Below are 22,485 nucleotides of genomic sequence, written 5' to 3' on the forward strand. Positions count from 1 at the left end.
AAACAATGGTTTTTTGCCAACCACTCAGCACTTAACATATCAGCAATTTAAGAAAATTGCAACAAACCAAAATGAGAACAAAACACAGTATTCCTCCCAAATTTGAGCAGCCACCAGCCTTCACCATCCGAAACCGCCGCCAACAGCCACTCTCCTTCTGTCTCTCTTCGTTAGCTCTGTGGGGTGGCGCGCAACCACCCCTTGGCCAAGGGGTGGCTGCGAGTCACCCCTGATGTGGCTCGCCGACCACATCTGGGGTGGCCACCTCATGGGTTGATACGAGCCACCCCTTGGAGCCAACAGAGAGAGGAGGAGGGGGAGTGGCCGTTGGAGGCGGTGTTTGGTGGAGGTTGGCGGAGTCTGGCGGTTGCTCAAATTTGAGAGGAATAATGTGGTGTTTTCCTCTCATTTTGGTTTTTTGCAATAAGTTGAGGTGTCAGCTCTTAAGTGGTTGGCAGAAAGCAAGGGTTTTGTGCAACCTCCGAATTGAAGATATTCCCTCCCAAAAATGCTCTTAACCTTGTGATAAAATTGTGTTTCAGCCTTGAAATTGTGCGTTTTTTATAACTTACTCAATTGCCCACGATTTGAAAACAAATGACAATTTTTTTATAAACGCACTCCCAAATCATACATTTTTTACAATTTAGCTTGAAATTGCGCTTTTGAATTGTAAAATCATAATATCAAACAAACAAACAAAACCATGTGCTTCACTCACATTAGCTTAGTTATTTCTTACTTTTATCTAAAATAGATAAGCAAAACACTAAAAAACATACATTTCAAATGTAAAATACATTATTGTTGTATTTGTGAATAATGCGCCACTATATCTAATGGTTACTGTTCACACGACACACATTCATCTTATTAATATAATATTCGTTTCTTCATATATCTCTTTTTCCAAAAAAAAGTTATACTATTTATCTCTTCACATCTCTCTTTTTTAAAAGTTAAAAAATGGGACAATGCTTATAAAAAAAATAAATAAATAAATGATATAGATAAAAAAAAAAGATAATCGAATGTATAGTATATTTTAAAACTCATTAGCTAAATTATATAAAGTGAGTTTTAATTAGTCATTGCTTAAAAATATACATAAAACATTTATTTTCTTAGGAAAAAAAAAAGAAAAGAAAAAAAGAAAAAGAAAAAGAAAAAAATGCACACGCAATAAACCCAAAAAAAAAAACGAGCGAAGCAAGGAAATAAAATCAAACTCTTCGTACTAGAACATCTGTAGCAGTAGCAGTACGTAATATTGGCAGCGGCATTCGCAGATCGCTCCACAACCTAAAACCCCAAATCCACCTCCCAATTCCCCTTTCTCTGAAATCAAACGCCACAATCCCTAACCCCTCTCTCGCTCTCGCTCACGCGCTTTTCTTCGCTCGGGTTCGTTTTTTGTTTTTTTGTTTTTTATTTTTTTGGGGGATAGAATTCGTTTTTTTTTTTTTTTTTTTTTTTTTTGAAGAGCAACAAAATGGACATAGAGCAAAAGCAAGCGGACCTGATCGAGCACTTTGTGAAGCGAGCCTCGGCTCTCCAGGGCTCGGCCCTCGGGGCCCTCGTCGCCGACGCCACCTCGCACCCCTCCCTCTTCGCCTTCTCCGAGATTCTCGCCGTTCCCTCCGTCCTTCAGGTTCGGCTCTCGCTCTGTTTCGTTGCTCAGAAAGCTAGGGCAACCGATTGAAAATCGTGTTTTTTAATTGAATGTTGTCAAATTATGAATTTTATGCTTCGTGCATTGAAATATAGCAACAGCACGTATTTTTGTTGATAAATCTTTCTTTTTTTTTTTTTTTTTTTGTGTGTGTAAGAGTTTAGGTACCTTAGATTTGGCACTTTTCCTTGATAGTCACTTTTGGGTTGATTACTACTCACTGCAGTCTAATTGGTCATGGTTTTATGTGAAATTTGTGGTTTGAGACTGGTATAATATTGAAGTTCGTATTGTGATTAACGAATGAAACAAAGCATTTTTAAATGTTATGATGGTAGATGATATTTCTGCTACATCGAATGAACAATTGCCAAGATGTTGGTAAATGAATTGTATAGATGAATTAAAAGATTGTTGACCAGTTGTCGTTGGACATATTTTTATAACGTGTTTATGTGTATCAGTTCTTTTGCCATTTTCAGATGTTTCACTTAATTTTCTTTGGCCATTTGTGCAATTTGTGAAGGCTTTCATCTTTATTGTTTCACTTAAAAGGCCTTGAGGCTTTGGATTATTCAGTCTCACATAAAATTGATTCAATGTTTTTCTGGGTTTTAACTATAAACCTGTGCAGCTTGAAGGAACTGATAGTTCTGTGTACCTTGATGTGCTTCGTTTGTTTGCACATGGCACTTGGAGTGATTACAAACGTAAGAATATCAGATCTTGCTTTATGTTTTAGCATTTGTATTCCTTTTTGTCACTCACTAGTTGTCGGTTTGATTTATAAGGATATTCATTATTTACTACAATAGTTTTGTTCATAATATAGGGTTGAGGCATTGGTTTATTTATCACTCAGTAAGGTGTTGTTTGGACAGAGCTTAATAGCCATATGCTGCCTATGTTCACGACAATTTCTGAAAGTTTTACATGTTTATACTGTACAGTACAATCTTGAATTATTTATTTATTTATTTTATAAGTAATCAAAATTTTATTAGAAAAGGAGAGGGCGCAACTCACCTACATATGAAGTATACAAGAGAAATATCTAATCAGAGAAAGAAAAAGACGAAGAAAATCATGATAACTAGAATATGAAGGCAATCATAGGGGACTGTCCATTGGTAAAGGGTTTTGAAGATGGAAGGCCTTTACTTCCACCACCGATCTCTCGCAATCCTCAAAGCTACGGTCATTTGTTTCTCTCCATATACATCACATCAAGCAAGGCTTATCGTCCACACTGCTACCTTTTGAGAAGAACTTTGCTGCCCTCTCCACCATGCAAAGAGGTCCACTAGCCTCCAAGGCATAACCCCACTTTAACCTATAGGGGTCAAAGATAGAACTCCATAAGGCATAATTAGTCTCACAGGAGAGTAGAAGGTGATCTACATATTCTTCACTCTTCTTGCACATGAATCCAAGAGAAAAGTTCACTATCATGGGTGGTAAGGGCATTATAAAATGACCGAACATCAAAAACCCCCTATTTGAAGGGGCCCAACACAACTTGTCTTCTCCACCCTCGTCTTAGTCTGATGGAGTACAAAAAATCGAAGAATGTGGTAAAGAAATCCACCTCCTAGTCATGTGACGCTTAAAACTGGTGTTCCATTGATGAGAGTCGCTAGCAAGCTGTACATATCTGCTACAGAAGCATCTTTGAAGCGAGCTATACTGAACAACTCTAGAAAGGCTACCATAAGGGTTTCCTCCACCACGCAGCATGCCAAAATCTGATTTTAAAGGTATCCCCCACCTCGAATCTAGTGTATATAGAGAACTCTCCCCAACCCTTTTTGATAAACTTCCAAAGCCCAACCCTGTATGACTCATTAACCTCACAAGAACTCCACCCACCCCACAAGTTGCCATATTTACAATCCACTGCTGCTCTCCATGGAGCCTCTCTCTCGAAAGCATAACATCATAACCACATTTCTAAGAAAGCTCGGTCAAATACAATTAACTTGTCACCCTCAACCCCCATTCCAAAATTGGAAAACAAACCTTCGACCAATTTACCAAGTGATATTTACCTTCCCATAAAAAAAAAACTTTTGTAACTTCTCAATGCGATTGGCAAAGCCAACATGGATGGGGAAAAGAGATAAGAAGTAGGTAGGCAAATTAGACAAATTGCTCTTAATCAAAGTAATCCTACTACCCTTCGACAAATACAACCTCTTTCAACTGGCTACATTGTGCTCTATCTTTAATTCCATCCCCAAATAGACTTGGCCTTAAAAGGAGCTATAGCGGAAGACCGAGATACTTTATAGGCAAGGAAGAAACCCTGCAACTCAAAATGTGAGCCAAGCCTTCTACATTATTGACATTACCAACAAGGACCGACTTTGATTTAGTTGGATTGATCTTCAAACCTGAGACGACTTCAAAACACTAAAACAAACAACCCAAATAACAAAGGTGATCAGGGTTTGCCCCACAAAAAATAATTGTGTCATCCACGACCAGGAGATGGGAGATGTTAAGGCCACCAATGTTCTTAGACCTTACAGAGAATCCTGAAAAGAAACTCCCCTTCACTGTAGCGGATATCATTTTGTTTAAAGCCTCCATAACAATGACAAACAATGAAGGACATTAGGCAGGCTTATGGGTGCTTGTAGTGAGTGGGAGGGGGATTATGAATATCTGTACAATTCAGTTGAACATTATCACTGTGTGTGAGGTAAGTTGAAAATGTGCACAGGCTTTAAAAGAAAAAAAAAAAAAAAAACCTATAAACTTGCTGCTTTTTTCTGATATTGTATGATCAAAATCATACCTACAGCTAAGAGCTATATATATATATTTTCTGGTTTTGAGAAGTGGCTTGTAAAATTTCCTTACTCTTGTTGCTTTTCAGTTTGCTTTCTTGAGTTCTAATTATAATAATTTCAGCTGGTTTTTGCCCTGTAGTTGGGGCGGTTGGTCTCTTGGTGGTTTTCTTGGGAGTTTTTAGAAGAAAGAGGTTGGAATGTTTCAGAGTAAACTTATGGCTATCAATAATTTTGAAAATATGAGATGAATGATAAAATTTATTACAATTGCGGAGTATTGCAAGTCTCCCATAATGTTTGGAATAATGATTATCTGATTTAAGAATCCAAGAAAATGAGACATCGTCTCAAGATACAATATCACAGACATGCTTCATACTTGTGCAAGCACTCTTGATCCATTAGTTATTGGTCCTGTAGCTCTTTCCTCCCATACCAGCTGGATGTTGGCTAGAATGATTGAACTTTACAAGATCTTTTTCTTTTGCCTTTAAGCTAATTAACTTTGCAAAAAATGAAGGCTGTAATGGCTTGTGGAATAACCCACCTGTAACTGGCCATTTGACAGAAGGAAGCAACATGGTTAATTATGTGGCACTCAACTAACAAAAACTCATCTTGAGTTTTATCATAGTAAATTAGTAATGCTTGTTTTATCAAATTTCTTCTAACAATTTCCTGCCCTTAAGCCTTATTTGAGTTGTGCTTCTGCAAGGCATAATGTGATAGAATTTTGGCTATTGAAATATGTATGCGTATAGGTAATGCTGACCGTCTTCCGCAATTGGTCCCTGAACAAGTTCTCAAGCTAAAGCAACTTACTGTGCTTACACTGGCTGAGACAAACAAGGTATTCTTCCTTGGATTCTGAACAATTTCTTTTAACAAATTCATATCTTTTTGAACAGGCTGATTTACCTGTCTGATTAAGTGATAGTGATAGTGGTTACTGCATCATGCTTTTTTGCCTACTTATATGTATTTTACTAGAACCATACAGGTCATGGTCATTCAGAAGGTTTTCCCTTCTAGGTGCTTCTTTGTGACATGTCTTGTTATCTGTCTTAGGGTCTAATTGTTAAGTCCATACCCAGGTCCTACCATATGATCAACTGATGCAGGAGTTAGATGTCACAAATGTACGTGAACTTGAAGACTTCCTAATCAATGAGTGCATGTATGCGGTAGGTATTCTCCCTTTGAATTCCATTTTTCTGTTCAATATCAATGACCTACTATATTTGGATATACTTTTAACTGCTGCATGTAGTGGGGAAGTAGGGTTGTTATTTCTATAGAGTTTTGTAGTCAGTAAATCAAATTTGAAGGGAATGATTTCAGGGGCTATAAGTAGAACTCATACTGATTTATGTATATATATATTTTTATTTCTTCTGGGGGTGTTTTATGTTTTCTATGATGTTGGAATATGACTATTTTATCACACTATCATACTTTGAATGACAGGAAACCGTGTTCAAATGCTTTAATCACTTTATGATGGTTACTGCTTTTTGTTACAAGTATAACAGCATGTGCTTTGCACCTAGTGCCTTTTTAATGCTACATCGTTGTTTATATTGATATTTTTTTTAGGTAAAATAATAGGTAAATCAAATAACAATTTGTTTTATCAGATATATTAACAGGATTTTTAATACATATAAAGCAAATATTTGGGAGGTCACTTCCCTTTTTATGAGTTCACTAATTAAGTAATTTTTAACAAATGCTAACTTCTTGTCTACACTATATATGTGATAGGGTGTATGTTAACAACGCCTTATATTTGATGCTGACTCCTTGTTAAGTAATTTATTTTTATGATTTTTGTTATTTTTAAACTTTTCTTCTTTTGGTAATTATTATGACGTATTTCCTTTGCGCCCCTTTGCGCCTTGATAATATATCTTTACTTATCAAAAAAAAAAAAAAATTATTATGACGTATTTCCTTCTTTTCTTTTTTTTTTCTAATTTTTTTTCCTTTTTCTTTTGGATGATGCCATCTCTCAATTAAATTAACAATAAATATCACCTAATTAGAACTCCAACCCCTGTTACTTCGTTTAGCGTATTTTGCTTGTTTAATTTTCACTTTAGGAGTTCATGCTTTTATTATATGTAGATAGATTTCTTTTGTAATTTTACAGATGGTATGGATGACAAATGGAAGTTTTTTCTTTTCTTTCTTGTCCTGAACACCTCTTTTTTGTTTAAGGCTTTGAGGACATGTATTAATAATTACAATGGGTCTTTATTTATATTATATGTATCTTTTGGTTAGGGGTCTGCTATAAGTCTATAACTGATAAGATGAGAAAAAGCATAAATAAGAATGTACTGATTGTTTTGTTTGTGTTTCTTGCTATTAGGGCATAGTTAGAGGGAAGCTGGATCAGTTGCGAAGATGCTTTGAGGTCTGAGCTCATCTTCCTTGCCTCTCTTTGAGTTGCCACATTTCTTTTTATTAACTTGTTTATGATTGTGTTTTGCAGGTTCAATTTGCAGCAGGGAGGGATCTAAGACCTGGTCAACTTGGCGGCATGATACAAACGCTGTCAAGCTGGTAGTGTCTCTGGTTCCAATAGCATTTGAGTAATTTCTGTGATGATATTTGGTTTTTTGTCTGATTGCTAGATCAATCTTCTTCTCTTGAAGAACTTATTTTCCATGAAGTGGTCCTGCTTTTAGGTGCATTTATAATTTTTCATTTATAAACTCCGGTGCTATGTTACTTTTAGCACTTGGAGAGTGATATAACTTTTTGAGTGAGCTTTAGTAATTGCATGTTCTGTGGCCTTTACTCAGTCCTTTTAGCAAATAATGTTCTGTGTGACATCTGGAGGTATGTTAGCCTTTGTTTAATCCAGCTGGCGAAGTCCAAGCAAATTCGTGTTCCAATTCTTGACCTAGCATGTCACATGTTTCTATTGCTATAGCTACTTGTTCATTAATAAAAAATTGTCTTTCAAGATAATAGTTCTCATAGGTGTTAGTATTATGTCTAATATTGGTTTATGAACATTGATAGGTTGGCTACATCAGACAATCTACTTGTCTCAATTCAAGAGAAGATTAAATGGGCTGATAGCATGAGTGAGTTGGACAAGAAACACCGGAAGGAGGTTGAGGATAGGGTGGAAGAAGTAAAGAAGTCCCTTTCACTCAAGGTCAGTTTAATCTAGTTTTATGTTTTGAATTGCTTATGTTGTCCTTTTTCTCCATAATTTAAAACTAGTTATCTAAATGCAGAATATGGGACATCCTATGGAAATGAAGTTAGTCTCCTTGTTTGTTTATTTAATTTAGTTTTTTAAGACATTTATTATTATTATTTTTTAATTCTTAGTTCTCTATGTGCATTTAAAAGTACGATCCATGGCTAAGTTGTTAAAGGAGCAAAATTGGTTAGATGTGCTGGAATGGCAACTATTAAACCTAGAACAAAAACTGAGAGTCTGTAGTTCAGATGGGGTTGGCATTATTAAGAAGTGTAGCATGACCAGCTCATTGGAATATGATGTTATTAGATGTAGCTTACCAATAATAATAATAATAATAATAATAAAAACAGCTAATCAATCTAATTGGCCGCATAACTAATTATTTATTTCTGAACCAAATCAAGTTCAGAGAACCAATTTAAAATTTTAAACAGAGAATAGAACCATTTTGTCGTAGGTTTGCTACTGATGTAGTTCTAGAGCTTGTCATAGAAATGAGAACCCAAGTGGCTGCTGGTGCCTGGCGGGGATGAAACAAAATAACTGGGGGATAGAATTGAATTATATGATGTTGCTGTTAATGCTGTTTAATTTTGTGCCCTCTGTGCAAGCAGAAGGGGTGCGTCACAAGTCAAAGCTCTGGGGAGTCCCAGAGATTATTAAGGGGGTTGGAAGTATAACTTTCTTTTATGTATATTGTTATCAGATTATAGAAGTTGCAACCCTATGATTTTGCGTTTCTCTTGTATATTTTCTGTATACTTGGGTTGCGTTTTGTGCTTTTAATGATTCTTTTGATCTCCTGTAGCTACAATGTTATTAGATTGAAAGTCTTTATTTCATTGTATGGGATATGTTGGTCGATGTGTCTTACTTACATTGTGGCAGAAGTTGCAACCCTATGATTTTATACAGTTGCATGTGTTTCTTTATTTGCTCCTTTTAGATAGGCGTTTCTATTGTATACTTCATGTATACTTGGGTTGTGTTTTGTGCTTTTAATGATCCTTTTGATCTCCTGTAGCTACATTGTTATTAGGTTGAAAGTCTTTATTTCATTGTATGGGATATGTTGGTAGATGTGTCTTACTTACGTTGTGGCAGAAGTTGCAACCCTATGGTTTTATACAGTTGCATGTGCTTCTTTGTTTGCTCCGTTTAGATAAGCGTTTCTTTTGTATACTTTCTGTATACTTGGGTTGTGTTTTGTGCTTTTAATGATATTTCGAGTACACCAAAAAAAAAAAAAAATCGCATGTGTTTCATGACACACTCCTTTTGATCTCCTGTAGCTACAATGTTATTAGATTAAAAGTCTTTATTTCATTGTATGGGATATGTTGGTCGATGTGTCTTACTTACATTGTGGCAGAAGTTACACACTGTAAGCAGGCCGACATTGACTTCCGAGGGCATGAGGAGATCTACTCTGAACCTGGTGGAGTGATGGACTACGAGGAGGACCGAAGTCGTCCCAAGAGGTAATTCAATACATCTTTGCCATTTTTAGTGATTCTGCTCCCGTGAAGTCGCGGTCGAAGTTTTAATCTGATTCTGTGTTTACAGTCTTGTTTCATCGATTGATTTATTTACCACCAATCTACTATCGGTTGGTGAAGTCAACATTCTCCCTATATCTATCGCATCCTATAAAATAATACTCGGTAAAATGGATTTCTAAAGTTATTTTTTGGTAGTACAGTTTCCAACAACTACATCAGGATTTTTCATTTTCTTTTATTTGCTTTTATTTATTTCAATTTGAAGTATGGATTTAATATGTCAGCGGGGAACAAGCAAGTAGATAGGGTTATGGAGGTTGAGCCCTAATTACAATTGCATTAAATATTAGTTTGGATCATCAATTTGAATTGCTTAAAAATTCTACTGTTTGACTTAACAAGTTGGAAAAATGCAGGAGGCGGCATCCGATTGCTTGAACGAATACATGGATGGAGGGAGCTCATGGGATTGGCTTTGGGCTTCGCCTGTTATTTTTTTTTTGTCTGTTCATGGATTCAAGCAACGGATGGTTGTGCATTTGGGGACAATGATTCTTCATTGATGGTGAACTTGTCATTGTTGCTATAATCATTAGCTTGTATTCCTGAGTCAGCAAGAAAAAGACCAGATTTGGTGGTGCGGCTTAAATGTTTTTTTGTTTATGTAGCTAGGTACTTGTGGCTATTGATGTTGCGTATTAATTTGTCTTGTGAAGAAAATGGCTGCCTGCAATAGTTTCAGATGTCTGGGCTACCCATTAATAGTATATTTGTTTCAACATATCTTTAAATGTCTTGTTTCACAGTTAGAGTTCTGAATGCTCAGTATGCCTACCCATTTAGCTTGCTGGATCTGCTCTTTACTTTGTGTTTGCAATATCTTTTGGAATTGATCCTATGGAGTCTAATCATACTTCTTCACTGTATATAACCCTCATCTATTGAGGAAACCTTCTTAACAGGTTGGATGTAATGTGAAAATTAATTGCACTGGCTGTAGACATGAAAGGAATTTTAGGTTTTTGAGATGAAATGATGAACTCAGCCTTTCAGCGTAAAATATTTTATGAAAAATGTTATCTTATTTTTTGAGTGTTTGGCGCGATGTAAAATATTGGTTAACTTGAAAATATTTTTAAAAAATAACTGTTACAAAGAATAAAATGGTTTACGCTTTGTCATTCTTAAACAATTTTTCATTGCTTTCTCATACCATATGACATACAAATGTGATAGGGCCCTTTATGGGGTATACCTGTCTAAATAAGTCTTGGGTTGTCTTAACACTTGTTTGGACAAGTGGGTTTTACAAGAGTCTTTTAACAATTGCATGCCAGAATTGCAAGTAATATGCAGACAATTGCATTGAATTCTAACCTCACCTCCGAAGGGTTGAAAAATTTTATTCTCATATACTCTTCTTCCGTATCTCTTTGTCGTTTCTCTCTTTTTTGTAACTCATTGGATTATATGAAAAATATAAGAAATATTTGACGATTTTTCATATGAACCAAATGTTAAAAAATGTTATTTGAACCATTTTTAAGGTTGCAAAAAAAATCAAAAACTAGTAATTTTTTTTTTAAAAAAATGTTATTAACTAAAAGTATTTTATGCCAAAACAAATGAATTTTGTTCTCTCAAAGCTTGGTGGCTGCCTGAATAGATTCGTTTACATGTCAGCTTTAATAGCAAATTGTTGATAATGGCTCAAATTGTCAATAAGTGTGAAGATAATTGCTGGAAAATATCAATATTCAAGTTGGTGGGTTCAAGTCATATTTATCTATAAGAGGATAAGGTTAGTTTTAAAAGGAGTCCAAGAACAACTTGGAATTTGATTTTTGGAGAAAACGTGTGTGGATAAACATGTGGGCTGCAATGCTTATCTTCATTATGAAAAAGACTTTGTATTCATGATGGTTTCGTTTTCCCAGCAGCAATTAGATTAAAATTGTTCTCCTATTTTTTCATGATTAAGCCTCTATAAAAGGACATGCAGTCCTTGGTTAAGTGGGAGATCCGGAAAATCCAAATTGGTGAGAACACTTTGTGACTTTTCTTTATTGGGTATTTGAGAGGGACAGTTGAGTGGGGTGTACAAGGGGTTAAGGGCTTGGGTTTGTGATATTAAACTTGAGCGGTTCAGGCTTGTACCATTGTACTCAATATTTCTTAATAGTAAAGAAGGAGATCGGATCACGCCCCGTGGACGTAGGCATATTGCCGAACCACGTAAACTTTGTGTATGTGTGTGATTGGTGTGTGTTCTCGTGCGTTTTATTTTCAAACTTGTCTTTCGCATAAAGGGCTGGTGGGAAATTGTTAACCAATTAATTATCAATTTTCCCAACACAAATCACATATCCTGGGAACTTCAAGTTTATCGTCACTACACATTTGTGTATAGAGCTAATTAGCTAAAGTTTTCAGGTAGATTTTGAATGATATTATAGAAGAGATTTTTATTTTTATTTTTGGGAAATTCAGAAAAATTAGCATTTCTCCGAAAGCTCAAGTAGTTTCTTTGCAATCAAAATTGCCATTTATATAAAAAGTTTAAACTGATAAGAAATTGTGAATTTAATAATTTAAATTAACAAGACGAGATCCAAAATAAATAATATTTAATTGAAGGTAAATTGTGAAGTCAATGTTTAAATTTACAACCCCAACTCTAATACTAGATTAAATTACTACTCATCTAAAAAAATTAAATTATAAAAAATAATAAACTCAATCATTTAAATTAATATTTTAATCATTAGAAACTCTTGTGTGAACCAATTATTTATTCTGATAGTCGTGGTAGTTGGACAATGTCACAATACAATTTGGTGAGCACATGTTTCTCCGATTCTCTTTTGAAGTTATTTATTTATTATTAATATAATATGTTGAGAGGGACACGACCTTGTCGTCGTCTGAACGTGGGCTGCTGCTGTCGGGAGTGGCCAGCCACCAGCCTGAACAGGTGAAAATTACTATCTTTGTTCAACTTTATGTTTTCCATTCCGTTCACATCATGTCAAACAGATGCTTTAACAAATAACAACGTCTAGGAATAGAAAAGAAGACAAAATGCCAAAAGTGGAAGAGAACTAAACAAATGTTAACTAGGTCAATATAAATGATAACAACCTCATGTTCTAGGTTTTTTTTTTCTTCACCCCCACAAACTACCTCTGTTTTTTTCAATGTTTTAATTTTTACACCGTCCCCTAATCTACCATTAGAGTTATAATATCCCTATTTTGCAATATAAAATAGCAAAAATATCCGGCATTCTGACTTTTTTTTTTTCTTAAATTTTCATGGTATTTTTATCATTTTGTATTGTAGAAGAGAGATATTGCAATTCCAATTATAAATTGGGGGATGTTGCAAAAATTAAAACGTTAAGAGAAACATTACAAAACGAGCGGTAGTTAGATAGGAAAAATGTAGTTTTTCTTTATATATATATAGAGAGGGGAAGTCCTCAAGAGGTAGCTCAATCGGCTGGGACCATGCATAATGAAGCGGAAGTCACTAGTTCGAATCCGTCTTCCACTCTTGTACGGACATGTCAAAAAAAAAAAAAAAAAAAAGAGAAGAGGGGGAGAGAGAATATTGAGGTTTAATTAGTTGATAATTATAGTGGTTGATCATGTGAATGCATGTTATAACTTTTTCTTTAAAAAAAAAAAAGAAATGAAAAATGAATTAAATAGTAAAATTCATTCACGAGGGAAACCTTATTCAACACAATTTGAGAGCAGAATGGAATTTCAGAGTCGGTGACAAGAAAGGTAGAGTTGGTGGCAAAGTGTGACTTGCATGGCTTTGGATTTTGGGAGGTAATTAATTAGCTAGTTTGAATATTGAATGCATGTCTTTTTCATACTGCCTTGAAAGCTACTTCTTCAAGTAGTTTTTTTCACATGTTTTAGATGGGAATACAATGTACTATTTGTTTATTTCTTTTATTTCTTTTCTTTTTTATTTTTGTAAATATTTGTTTATTTCTTAGCTTGTCTGGAGATGGAGATGAAGGATCGCTTAAATTTGGAAAGGCCTCTATCTTAGCAGCCTTGATATGTGTAAAAGTAAAGCTGCAACTTGACTCTATCTTATCCACTGAGAATATAAAATATATGTATTTGTTTAATGTATTCCATAACGTGCATGATAAGTATAAAAGGTTATAAGAAAAAAAAAATGAGAGCGTGTTGGGGTACTATAACTTTTATTTCAAGTGTCTTACGATATTATGTATAGTATTTGTCACATCAACTATTACAATGTAGACAGTTACGTGATAGTCCATGTGACACCCATATCTATAATTAAACAGTAGACTATAAATGATGCTGCAAAACAATTTTAATAAAAGTTTTAATACTCCTATCATTTTTTTTCAAACAATAATAGGAATATTAATTGACTCCTAATGATGCTATCAAGCTCACCATTTTAGAAGGAAAGCCCTTAATTGTTATAATTTTTCTTAGTCTCTTCAGTTTCTTCTTAAGCTAGGCGCGCATAAGCTAAGTTTTATGGGGTTCTTTTATTAGTACTCCTGATTTTCATCATGGGTTACAACCACCAGCTTTGTTAGTTGCATTCTCACTCGACTTCCACCTTTGAGGTCTCCCTCCAAAACAGTGAGGTGCTAATTATTGTTTGTCTAAATTGGAATTTTTCGCTAACTTGCTTGTTTTTTTTTTTTTTTTTTTTTTTTGGCTGTTATGTTTGTTGTTTCTAGTTTGGTTGTTCTTATGTACTTACAAAAAAAAATTAAAACAGAGAGTAGATGAAAAAAATGTGCTCATAGCATTTATTATGCAATATTTCACCACCACCTTAAAATGATATATATTTTTAAGGAAAAACAGTACTTATTCTCCTTCACTCAATTTTATTTTATTTTTATTTATTTTTTTCTTCTTCTAATGTTTCATTTTTTGCAATATCCCTCAAATCTAATATTGGGGTTGCAATGTCCCTCCTCCATTCGAAAATTTTGTAAAGTTAAGCAGAAAGAGATGCAAAATGTCCATTATGCCCCATGAAATTTAAAACAAACAATTACACCATTGATTTTTTTAAAAAAATTCTTAAATAAAAAATACCCCTCCCACTTTTTTTTTTTTTTTTTTCCTCTATGCAAATGAGCAAGAGGGAGCAGCCAACTGAGACTACTCTATCTGGGCGTAACTATAGTAGCACTTGACCATTGTGAATTGCTTCGGAGGGGCTTAGATGATATGAACTACACACACTTCCTTAATACCAATTGAATTATAGTCTGATTCAACCCCACCGGGATATTAATAATTTTTGTGACCCATGGCCACGTTGTGGATCTGGAGCAACACTGTAGGTCTTTTTTTTTTAAGCTATATATATATATATATTTTGGGGTCACAAAATGACCATTATATTCTCTTCTTTTTTTATTTTTTATTTATTTTTAGTTAAGAACAAATTTTAATGGAAGAGGGACATTGTAAGTGGTAGATTGTGGGAACACTGCAAAAATTAAAACATTAAAAAAAACATCACAATTATGATAATAGTTGAGGAGATCATAGTTTCCCAAGAATGAAGGGACTAAAACATGAATGATGATGATGCTGCAAACAACTAAGATTCAGGAATCATATATATTTGAATATTTGAGAGCCCCCACCTTAACCACCTCTCTTAACTCCTACCCAAATCTAACGGTAAAACCAAAAACATTATAAAGTTTGAGGGCCCAAATAATTTCATCGCAGTTTATATATTTCGTTTACACACGTGTGATTTATATACATATTTTTTTTATTTACAATTAAAAATTTAATAAACTGAGTTGATTTTTTTTTTTTTTTTTAAACCAAATCTAAAGGAAAAAAAAATTTGAGACCGAGAGCGAAATTAAAAATAGGGATAAATGTAAAATTGGTCATTGTGGTTGACCTAAATTACAAATTATTTCCTATCGTATAAAAAATGAGACAAAAATTTCCCCCAAATCATACTAGAGGAAATATCCTTCAACCAATTTAAAATAGTGTTAAGTGTCTATAAACATTTAAAACATTAGTCTAAGTTAGTAAACTGCAATTAATGATCTTAAGAATTTAATGTATGTTTTAAATGTTTATAGACACTTAACACTATTTCAAATTGGTTGGAGGATATTTCTTCCTGGTTTGAAGGATATTTCTGTTCTAAAAAATGACAACCTGAAAAATTGTAGTTGTCATTTTTAAAAGTCAAATTTTTTTATAAAAACACATGTCGTGTTTTTATTGAATATTACGTGATAGAGTTACTTAAGGGAAATTGATTTCAAGAAGTAAATAGTTATTTTGGCCTACTTTGAAGACGTATAAATTATTTTGTATACCACATAGAGTGATTTATAATTTAGATCAACTAAAATAACTTATAAATTATTTATTATATCACATAAAATAATTTGGTAATTTAGACCAACTAAATAACTAATTTTACCTTTATTCCTTAAAAATATCGGCGGAAGTGGATTGGATTGGGATATTTGAGAGAAAAAGAAAAAAAAAAAAAACCAAAAAAAATATATACAATTCATCAGCCAACTGGGCGCCACGTTTCAGCAGTCTACTTCGAATTGCGAGCACCGTCGGAGTCAAGTTTGCTCCTTTTTGGCTTAGGCTCCGACGTGGAAGACGAAGCCGACGGCTCCGGAGAGCCACGCTTGGCAGTCACTCTGATTGGCTCACACTCATCCGAGCCTATAAGATGAGGAAAATTGAGCTTGGCTTTCGAGCCGCGCATCTTGAAAGCGGCCCTGTCATAAGCCAAAGCCGCATCCTCAGCTGTCTCGTAAGTCCCGAGCCACACCCTTGAGTTCGAGCCGCTCTTCTTCGGGTCTCTTATCTCGGCAGCATACTTTCCCCACGGCCTCCTCCTCACCCCCCTGTACTTCTCCGCTACCTGCGCCTCACGCGCCATATCAACACCTTCCTCACGCGCCACCGCAGCATTATCTAACGGGGCCCATCCAACATTCACAGTGTCACGTAAAGCACCGTAAACGACCATGTCGTCTGTGTCGTCCACCTTCAAAGGCAACTCCCCCCAGCTCTCCATTAAAAAGTGACTGCCAAAGCTCGAGCTTCGACTAAACGGTAGCGTGTTGCTGTCGTAAACTTTTGCCACAAACGACGCCGTGTCTTGAAGATCGTTTTGCACAAGATGTCGCCGGATTGTCTCTAAAAGAGCAGCGTCGGACTCCGAAGTTGTGGTTTCTCCGAACATGGTTAATTATACATCTTCGTGGGGATTGATAATAACTTATTGGGTGATCGCTATATATATATATATATATTCATGCATTTCTACGAAGTTTCGTTTCCTGTGGGCATGTGTTTTTTGTGCTGGGAATGATTTTATTTATTTATTTATTTGATTGTGTTCGTGTCGTAATCGTCGGTTCATTTGTTTATTTCTATAATCTTTATGGGGAGGAGTGATAGATATATGGGAAGAAGTTTATTGGTTTAATGAATGGAATCTTTGAGGAAAAGAAATAATTGAGTTTGCTTTTACGTACAATATTAGGTTATGGGCATTCTGCAGTGGTCAGAGCTCGCAGGCTGCCATTCCAGAAGCATGAGGACAATTTTCGACCATTTTCACAGTCAAATCTACGCGTTTTTAGCATCTTTTTATATGTTGTTGGGTTTGGAATAACATGTGGAATTCATGCTCTTTAATATTCCTTAATCATTTTCTTCTTTCCAACTGCACTTGCGGGTTACAAATACACGGAATGTAGATGATATATATATATATATATATATATAAGAGTAAATCTTAAATGGGTTATCCGTGATTAGAAATGTAAGAATATTATGATATGCTATTGAATGTTAGATTATCATATAATAGATGGTGCACAGAATATTATGATGATATTTTAGAATGTTAAATAATACTATATACCATTATTTTATTTTCAAAAGTTGATGAGTAATATTATATTTTACATCCATTTATCACACTATGATACATTTGTTGACATGACATGCTTTAAGTGGTTTATAATAAACCACTGAAAATAGGCTATGTCAGACGAGTATGACATGAATGTAATAAATAAATGTGAAAAGTAACATTATTCTTCTCATAATACATTACAGTATTTCATGTCTTGATTATTGTAGATTGTATTTCATAGACCAAGTGTGAACGGAAGAAAGTCCCAATTTTATTCATAGCATTGTACTTACAGCGCAATTTTTTTCATCCTAACTCTTCAAGATTAATGATTCACTTCAAAAAAAAAAGAAAAAGAAAAAAAAGGTCGGAGATTGATGATTCACTTCAAAAAATACTTTCTATTGTATTTTTCTACAAGAAAGAAGTGACATTAATTAGCTTTCCCTATTGCTCATTAATTCTTGCCTCCCACTTCGGTTCCCTTGTTAAGATTGAGATTAATCAACACAAATAAAAGACTCATGTCTCCCCCACTTAGGATCACATAGTCAAAAAGAAATTAATCAAATGTCTCAATCAATTCAAGACTCGATCGATTTAGTACTTCTTCTGGAAATTAATATACAGATATGGATTAAGTGGTAGCACAGAATAAGCCATATATAGATCTTATCTCCCCCCACTTAGGATCACATAATAGTCAAAATAAAATCATTATAATATCTCAATAAATTCAAGACTCTAATTACCATTTTTTGGAATACATCAAGATTTAGGTGCTATAATTTTGTGATGATCAGTGTTCAGTGTGTAACATGATACACCAAATAATTAAAAACATGTTTCTATTATTGCCCACCTTCTCTTGAAAATCTGACACTTATCCCATAATTTTCCTCTTCTTTTTAAAACTTGGAATCTAATTATAAATTACTTAAATAAGTTTTATTATATATTTATACACACACACACACACACCAAAGTCATTGCTTTTCTCGTATTTCTGATCAGGCCCAATAGGATCAAATATGAATACAGTTAAGTTCCTTTTCTTTTAGGTGAATAAATAAACATTATACATTTAAATGTCAAATCTTGAATCAAATGTGTAAGATCGATTTCTCAAACTTGAAGTGAAGGGAATCATAGATGTATATATATATATATATAGCTTGAAGGAAATGCATATTAATTTGAAAGATATTCCCACCTGCCTTTTCCTCAGAAACAAACATAATTAGCTCAAAGCAAGAGATTGAAAATGTCTTTGACTAATTATTCCAACTTGTAATTGAGTGGCTCATTTTCTTTTTTAAGGTTAAAATATTATGCTTCCTCATCGATAAACGATATAAATTTTAAGTTCTTTTATTGGTCTGTGTTCTCTAAAAAATTTAGTTTGATTTTTTTTTTCCCCTACATTGTTTAATGAATTGACAAAAATGATTGAAGTGAGACTTTTTTCAAAAAGAACGTGATACAATTTCAAAATTTATATCACCTAATTAATTAGCAACCGAAACACATGTTAGGAGGAGAATTAGTAAGCCCCTATTGCTTAATTTTGCTGGTTTCTGACTAGACTTTTCTAATTCAAAAAAATGAGAAACATCATTGAAAACTTTTCATCAACTCAATTAATTCAACACCATAATAGATGATGAAAAAGAAAAAGAGCAAAACAAAATTTTCTAGACAACAAAAGAACCAAATTGAGACGCGTTTTGTTTTGTTTTGTTTTGTTTTTGTTTTTGTTTTTGTTTTTTTTTTTAAGAAAATGAATTTCGAATTTAGATAAATATCAATGATAAAACATATACTTAAACTCTTAAATCATCGTTTATCCCCTAAAGCTTAAGTCAATAAGAAGACGTAAATTTAATCATTTAATTTATATTTTAACTTTTTTTCTTACGTGTGGGTTTAAACTCCCATTTACCTAATAAGGTCCAATATATACAATATTTAATTCAAATGAGAAGTGAATGACAGAGATAAGATTTGGACTCATGGTACATTTGGCTCTGATACTATATTAATTAAATTATTATTTATCTTAAAAACTTAAGCGAATAGAAAAATATGAATTTAATCATTTAATTTATATTCTAATATTGCTTGAGGAAAAAAGACAGTGAAAAAAAGAAAATTTGATTAATGGGTCACTCATTACAATTTGTTTGTTGATCAAATGTAAAGAAGGGATTAGTGATGTCATTAGTCAGATGATCAAACGTCCACCATGAAACTGATTGATCATTAACCATTGACATCTCTATTGGACTACTTCCACAACTCGACTCGGCTCGAACCACTGAACCATCGCTGCCGCTCTTCCTCTTCTTTGGTTTCGGAGAGCTATTATCCGACGACGATGAAGATGGCAGCTCTGACGAGTGACGGCGCTTGGGAGTCACTCTAACGGGCTCGGCTTCACCCGAGCCAATCAAATGCGGAAAATTGAGCTTGGCTTTTGAACCGCGCATCTTGAAAGCGGCTCGGTCGTAAGCCAAAGCTGCATCCTTAGCCGCTTCATAAGTTCCGAGCCACACCCTCATGCCGCCCTTCTTCGGGTCCCTTATCTCCGCCGCATACTTCCCCCACGGCCTCCTCCTCACGCCCCTATATCGTGGCGTGTGTTCTTCACGCTCCTCGGTCACTGTTTGCAGTGACGCACCCCAATTCTCGCTGAGAACAACATTGCTGACAACCTGAGCATTGTCGAAACTCATCACCGAGAAACTACTCCGAGCAGTTTCGGAATCGCCGAGAAGGTATTGCCGGATCGGTTCCAGAACAACATTGCTAACCACCTGGGTATTCTCGAAACTCATCGCCGAGAAACTCCCAGTAGTTTCTGGATCTCCGAGAAGGTGTTGCCGGATTGATTCCAAAACTGCCAAGTCCGACTCCATCGACTGATAAATGGTATTGGCTAACACTTACTATATTGGGAAAGTTGTACTTTTTTTTTGCGTCGATCGGTGACTGTGGAAAACAGCTTTGGAGGGTTTTTGATTTATAGCGAAGATAGAAGAGAGAGTTTGAGATGCTCGTGCGCTTGGTGATGGAGAATGAATTATTTTGGTGCTTCCCATGAAAGTTCTTCAATTACTCACGTGGAACATGCACATCTCTTGCGAGATTAATTATTATTATTATTTTTTAAAAATTTTCAGTTGATTTAAATATTATTCGTTATTTAATTGTATTATACTTTCTGTCTCTCTTTTTTTAAGCATACTTTTGTTTCTTAAATGGTTGATCAAGCGCGTGGATTTGGTGTGACGCAAATCTCCTGATAGTGTACTCCACGTCAGCTATTAGCGCGTGTTTAATTTAAGATTAAGAGCCTATTTGAAGCTGTGTTTGAGGAGCTTAAAAATGCTTTAAACGCTCAAAAAATCCGTTTGAAAAAAAAAGTATTCTTTTGGTTAAAACATTAAAAGTGCTTTTAAATGTCCAACAAGCCTAAAAATGACCAAAACGCATTTTTAGCAAAAGCTTAAAAATAAAGCTTTTGCCCAAAATCTCTTTTTGACTTGGAGTCTGTTTGAGATTGCGTTTAAGAAATAGAGTTTTTAAGTCAGAAAGAGCTTTTGGACAAAAGCTTCATTTTAAAGTTTTTACCAAAAGTGCTTTTTAGTCATTTGTAAACTTTTTGGACCCTTAAAAACGCTTTTAATTTTTTTACCAAACGAGTACGTTTTTCTTCAAACGGGCTTTTTAAGTGTTAAAAATCACTTTTAGGCCCCTCAAACGCAATTTCAAACGAGCCCTTAAAAGTTCTATTTCTAAAAAACAATCCCAAATAGGCTCTAAGATTGTAATTTTAAAATACATTTAAGCTTTTGGTAAAAGTATAGTTTGACTTTTAAACCTAAATTGTGTTTTTAAAAATGTAGTTTCTTGTTTACCATTTGAAAATACAGATTATTATTGTTTTTTAAAAAAATTACTCTCAATTTGATTTAAAATCATAATCTACGAAATCGCAATGTGAAACAACTCTAATAGTGTAAATTGATCTTCTTATTTTATGTTTTCTTTTTGACTTATAATTGCTTTAGAATTTTATATCGGGAGATAACCATATTATTTAGATTGGATTTTTATATTTTTACCACTCTTCTTGTCAAAATTTTCCTTAAAAGCATAGGTGTATGTGTGTATATATATATATAAAACATTTTGTAGCAAACGTTTATTAGCTTATTTATTTTATAAATTTTATGCTCTTATTGGTAAATTTTATTTTTAGCTATCACTATTATGTAGCTAAATTTTGTATTTTTTTTTTCAGGAAACTAAATTTTATATATATATATATATATATATATATATATATATATATATATATATATATATATATATTTTACTTGTCCATGAACCAAAGTAAAGATTAATTGCATCTTGAAATTAATGTAAGCTAACTTAATTTTGAGGCAAATTAAACCTTCAAAACTATAGCTAGACTTAGGACTTTTTAACATCTGGGTTAAGTAGAGTACTCCAATATTTGGCCATTAGGTCAAAAGACACGTGATCCTTAGTTATTCTATTTTCCTTGCATAAATTTCTTTCCCTTTTTCTTGGGGGCTTTTTGAAATGGCGTTTGGCTTGTAGTTAAAAACTCAAGTCAAAAGTAAAATATGAAACTGACCACGAAAAGGCATTTTGCTCCCACAATACAATCCATCTATTAGGTATAGTCTGGAAAGATGAAAGAAATTTTGTTTTGACTTTTTTTATCGTTTGGAATGGCAACACAAGAGGCGGTTCGTTGGCAAACAGCAACAATAGTTATGGATACAATACTTAATCAATAAATTATAAGGAAAAATGTAATATGTATTTATATTGTTATTGGGCCAATTATTTATTTTGATTAAATATTACGATTCGAGAGTTTATATATTTTAAAAGTCAATAATGATAATATCAAATTTAACGGTGATTTTAAAAGTTATATCACAGTTGAGAAGACATTAAAAAAATATTAAAAGAATACTTAACATTTCGATTCGAAAGTTCATTTTAATTATATACTTTTATTTTAGTGCATGCATGTGAGAATGCGAACGAAGCAAGCAACATTGCGTTTCTAAATTTTCTATAGCTTTATAAAAGTCAAAAAAAAGTTCTCTTACTATATAGGCTCTAGGCAAGGGTTGAAACGTTGCACTTGATTTTACAGTTTTAAGGTCTATAGCAATTTTAAAATGTGTAATTTTTATCATCTAGAAGACCCGAATCAATTTTTAATATATATATTAAAATGTGTGATGGGGATGAAAAAGTATCCCTCATTTTATTTCTTTTGTTTTGTAAACG

General features: G+C 33.9%; 3 protein-coding genes across 5 annotated transcripts; 1 reads left to right on the plus strand and 2 right to left on the minus strand.

Annotated features, from left to right (window-relative positions):
• The first annotated feature begins 1,231 nt into the window (after nt 1-1,231).
• Nucleotides 1,232-10,049, plus strand: FUS5 (Proteasome component (PCI) domain protein). 3 transcript variants are annotated; one of them, XM_059594495.2, is made up of 9 exons: nt 1,232-1,651; nt 2,307-2,382; nt 5,229-5,317; nt 5,562-5,651; nt 6,842-6,886; nt 6,965-7,035; nt 7,501-7,639; nt 9,069-9,174; nt 9,612-10,049. In XM_059594495.2, exons 1-8 carry the CDS (start codon nt 1,493-1,495, stop codon nt 9,138-9,140), a joined length of 741 nt encoding a protein of 246 aa, XP_059450478.2. In that variant the 5' UTR covers nt 1,232-1,492; the 3' UTR covers nt 9,141-9,174; nt 9,612-10,049. The 3 variants fall into 3 exon arrangements, with proteins under 3 accessions (XP_059450478.2, XP_059450459.2, XP_059450467.2); XM_059594476.2 differs by having other exon boundaries at nt 9,086-9,174; XM_059594484.2 differs by having other exon boundaries at nt 1,233-1,651; nt 9,066-9,174.
• Nucleotides 10,050-15,781: 5,732 nt separating this feature from the next.
• LOC132167325 (ethylene-responsive transcription factor 1-like) lies at nt 15,782-16,556 on the minus strand. Its single transcript, XM_059578266.2, has one exon. It carries the CDS (start codon nt 16,465-16,467, stop codon nt 15,808-15,810), a length of 660 nt encoding a protein of 219 aa, XP_059434249.1. The 5' UTR covers nt 16,468-16,556; the 3' UTR covers nt 15,782-15,807.
• A 2,757-nt stretch (nt 16,557-19,313) lies between these two features.
• On the minus strand, nt 19,314-20,066 carry LOC132172555 (ethylene-responsive transcription factor ERF105-like). The gene is made up of 2 exons (XM_088512525.1): nt 19,965-20,066; nt 19,314-19,862 (listed from the first exon to the last, which is right to left on the minus strand). The coding sequence occupies exons 1-2, from the start codon at nt 20,064-20,066 to the stop codon at nt 19,314-19,316; spliced, it is 651 nt and encodes a 216-aa protein (XP_088368651.1).
• Nucleotides 20,067-22,485: the final 2,419 nt, after the last annotated feature.

This window comes from Corylus avellana, chromosome 2 (genome assembly GCF_965113065.1).
Source record: "Corylus avellana chromosome 2, dhCorAvel1.hap1.2, whole genome shotgun sequence".
In the NCBI taxonomy this organism is placed as follows: Eukaryota; Viridiplantae; Streptophyta; class Magnoliopsida; order Fagales; family Betulaceae; genus Corylus; species Corylus avellana.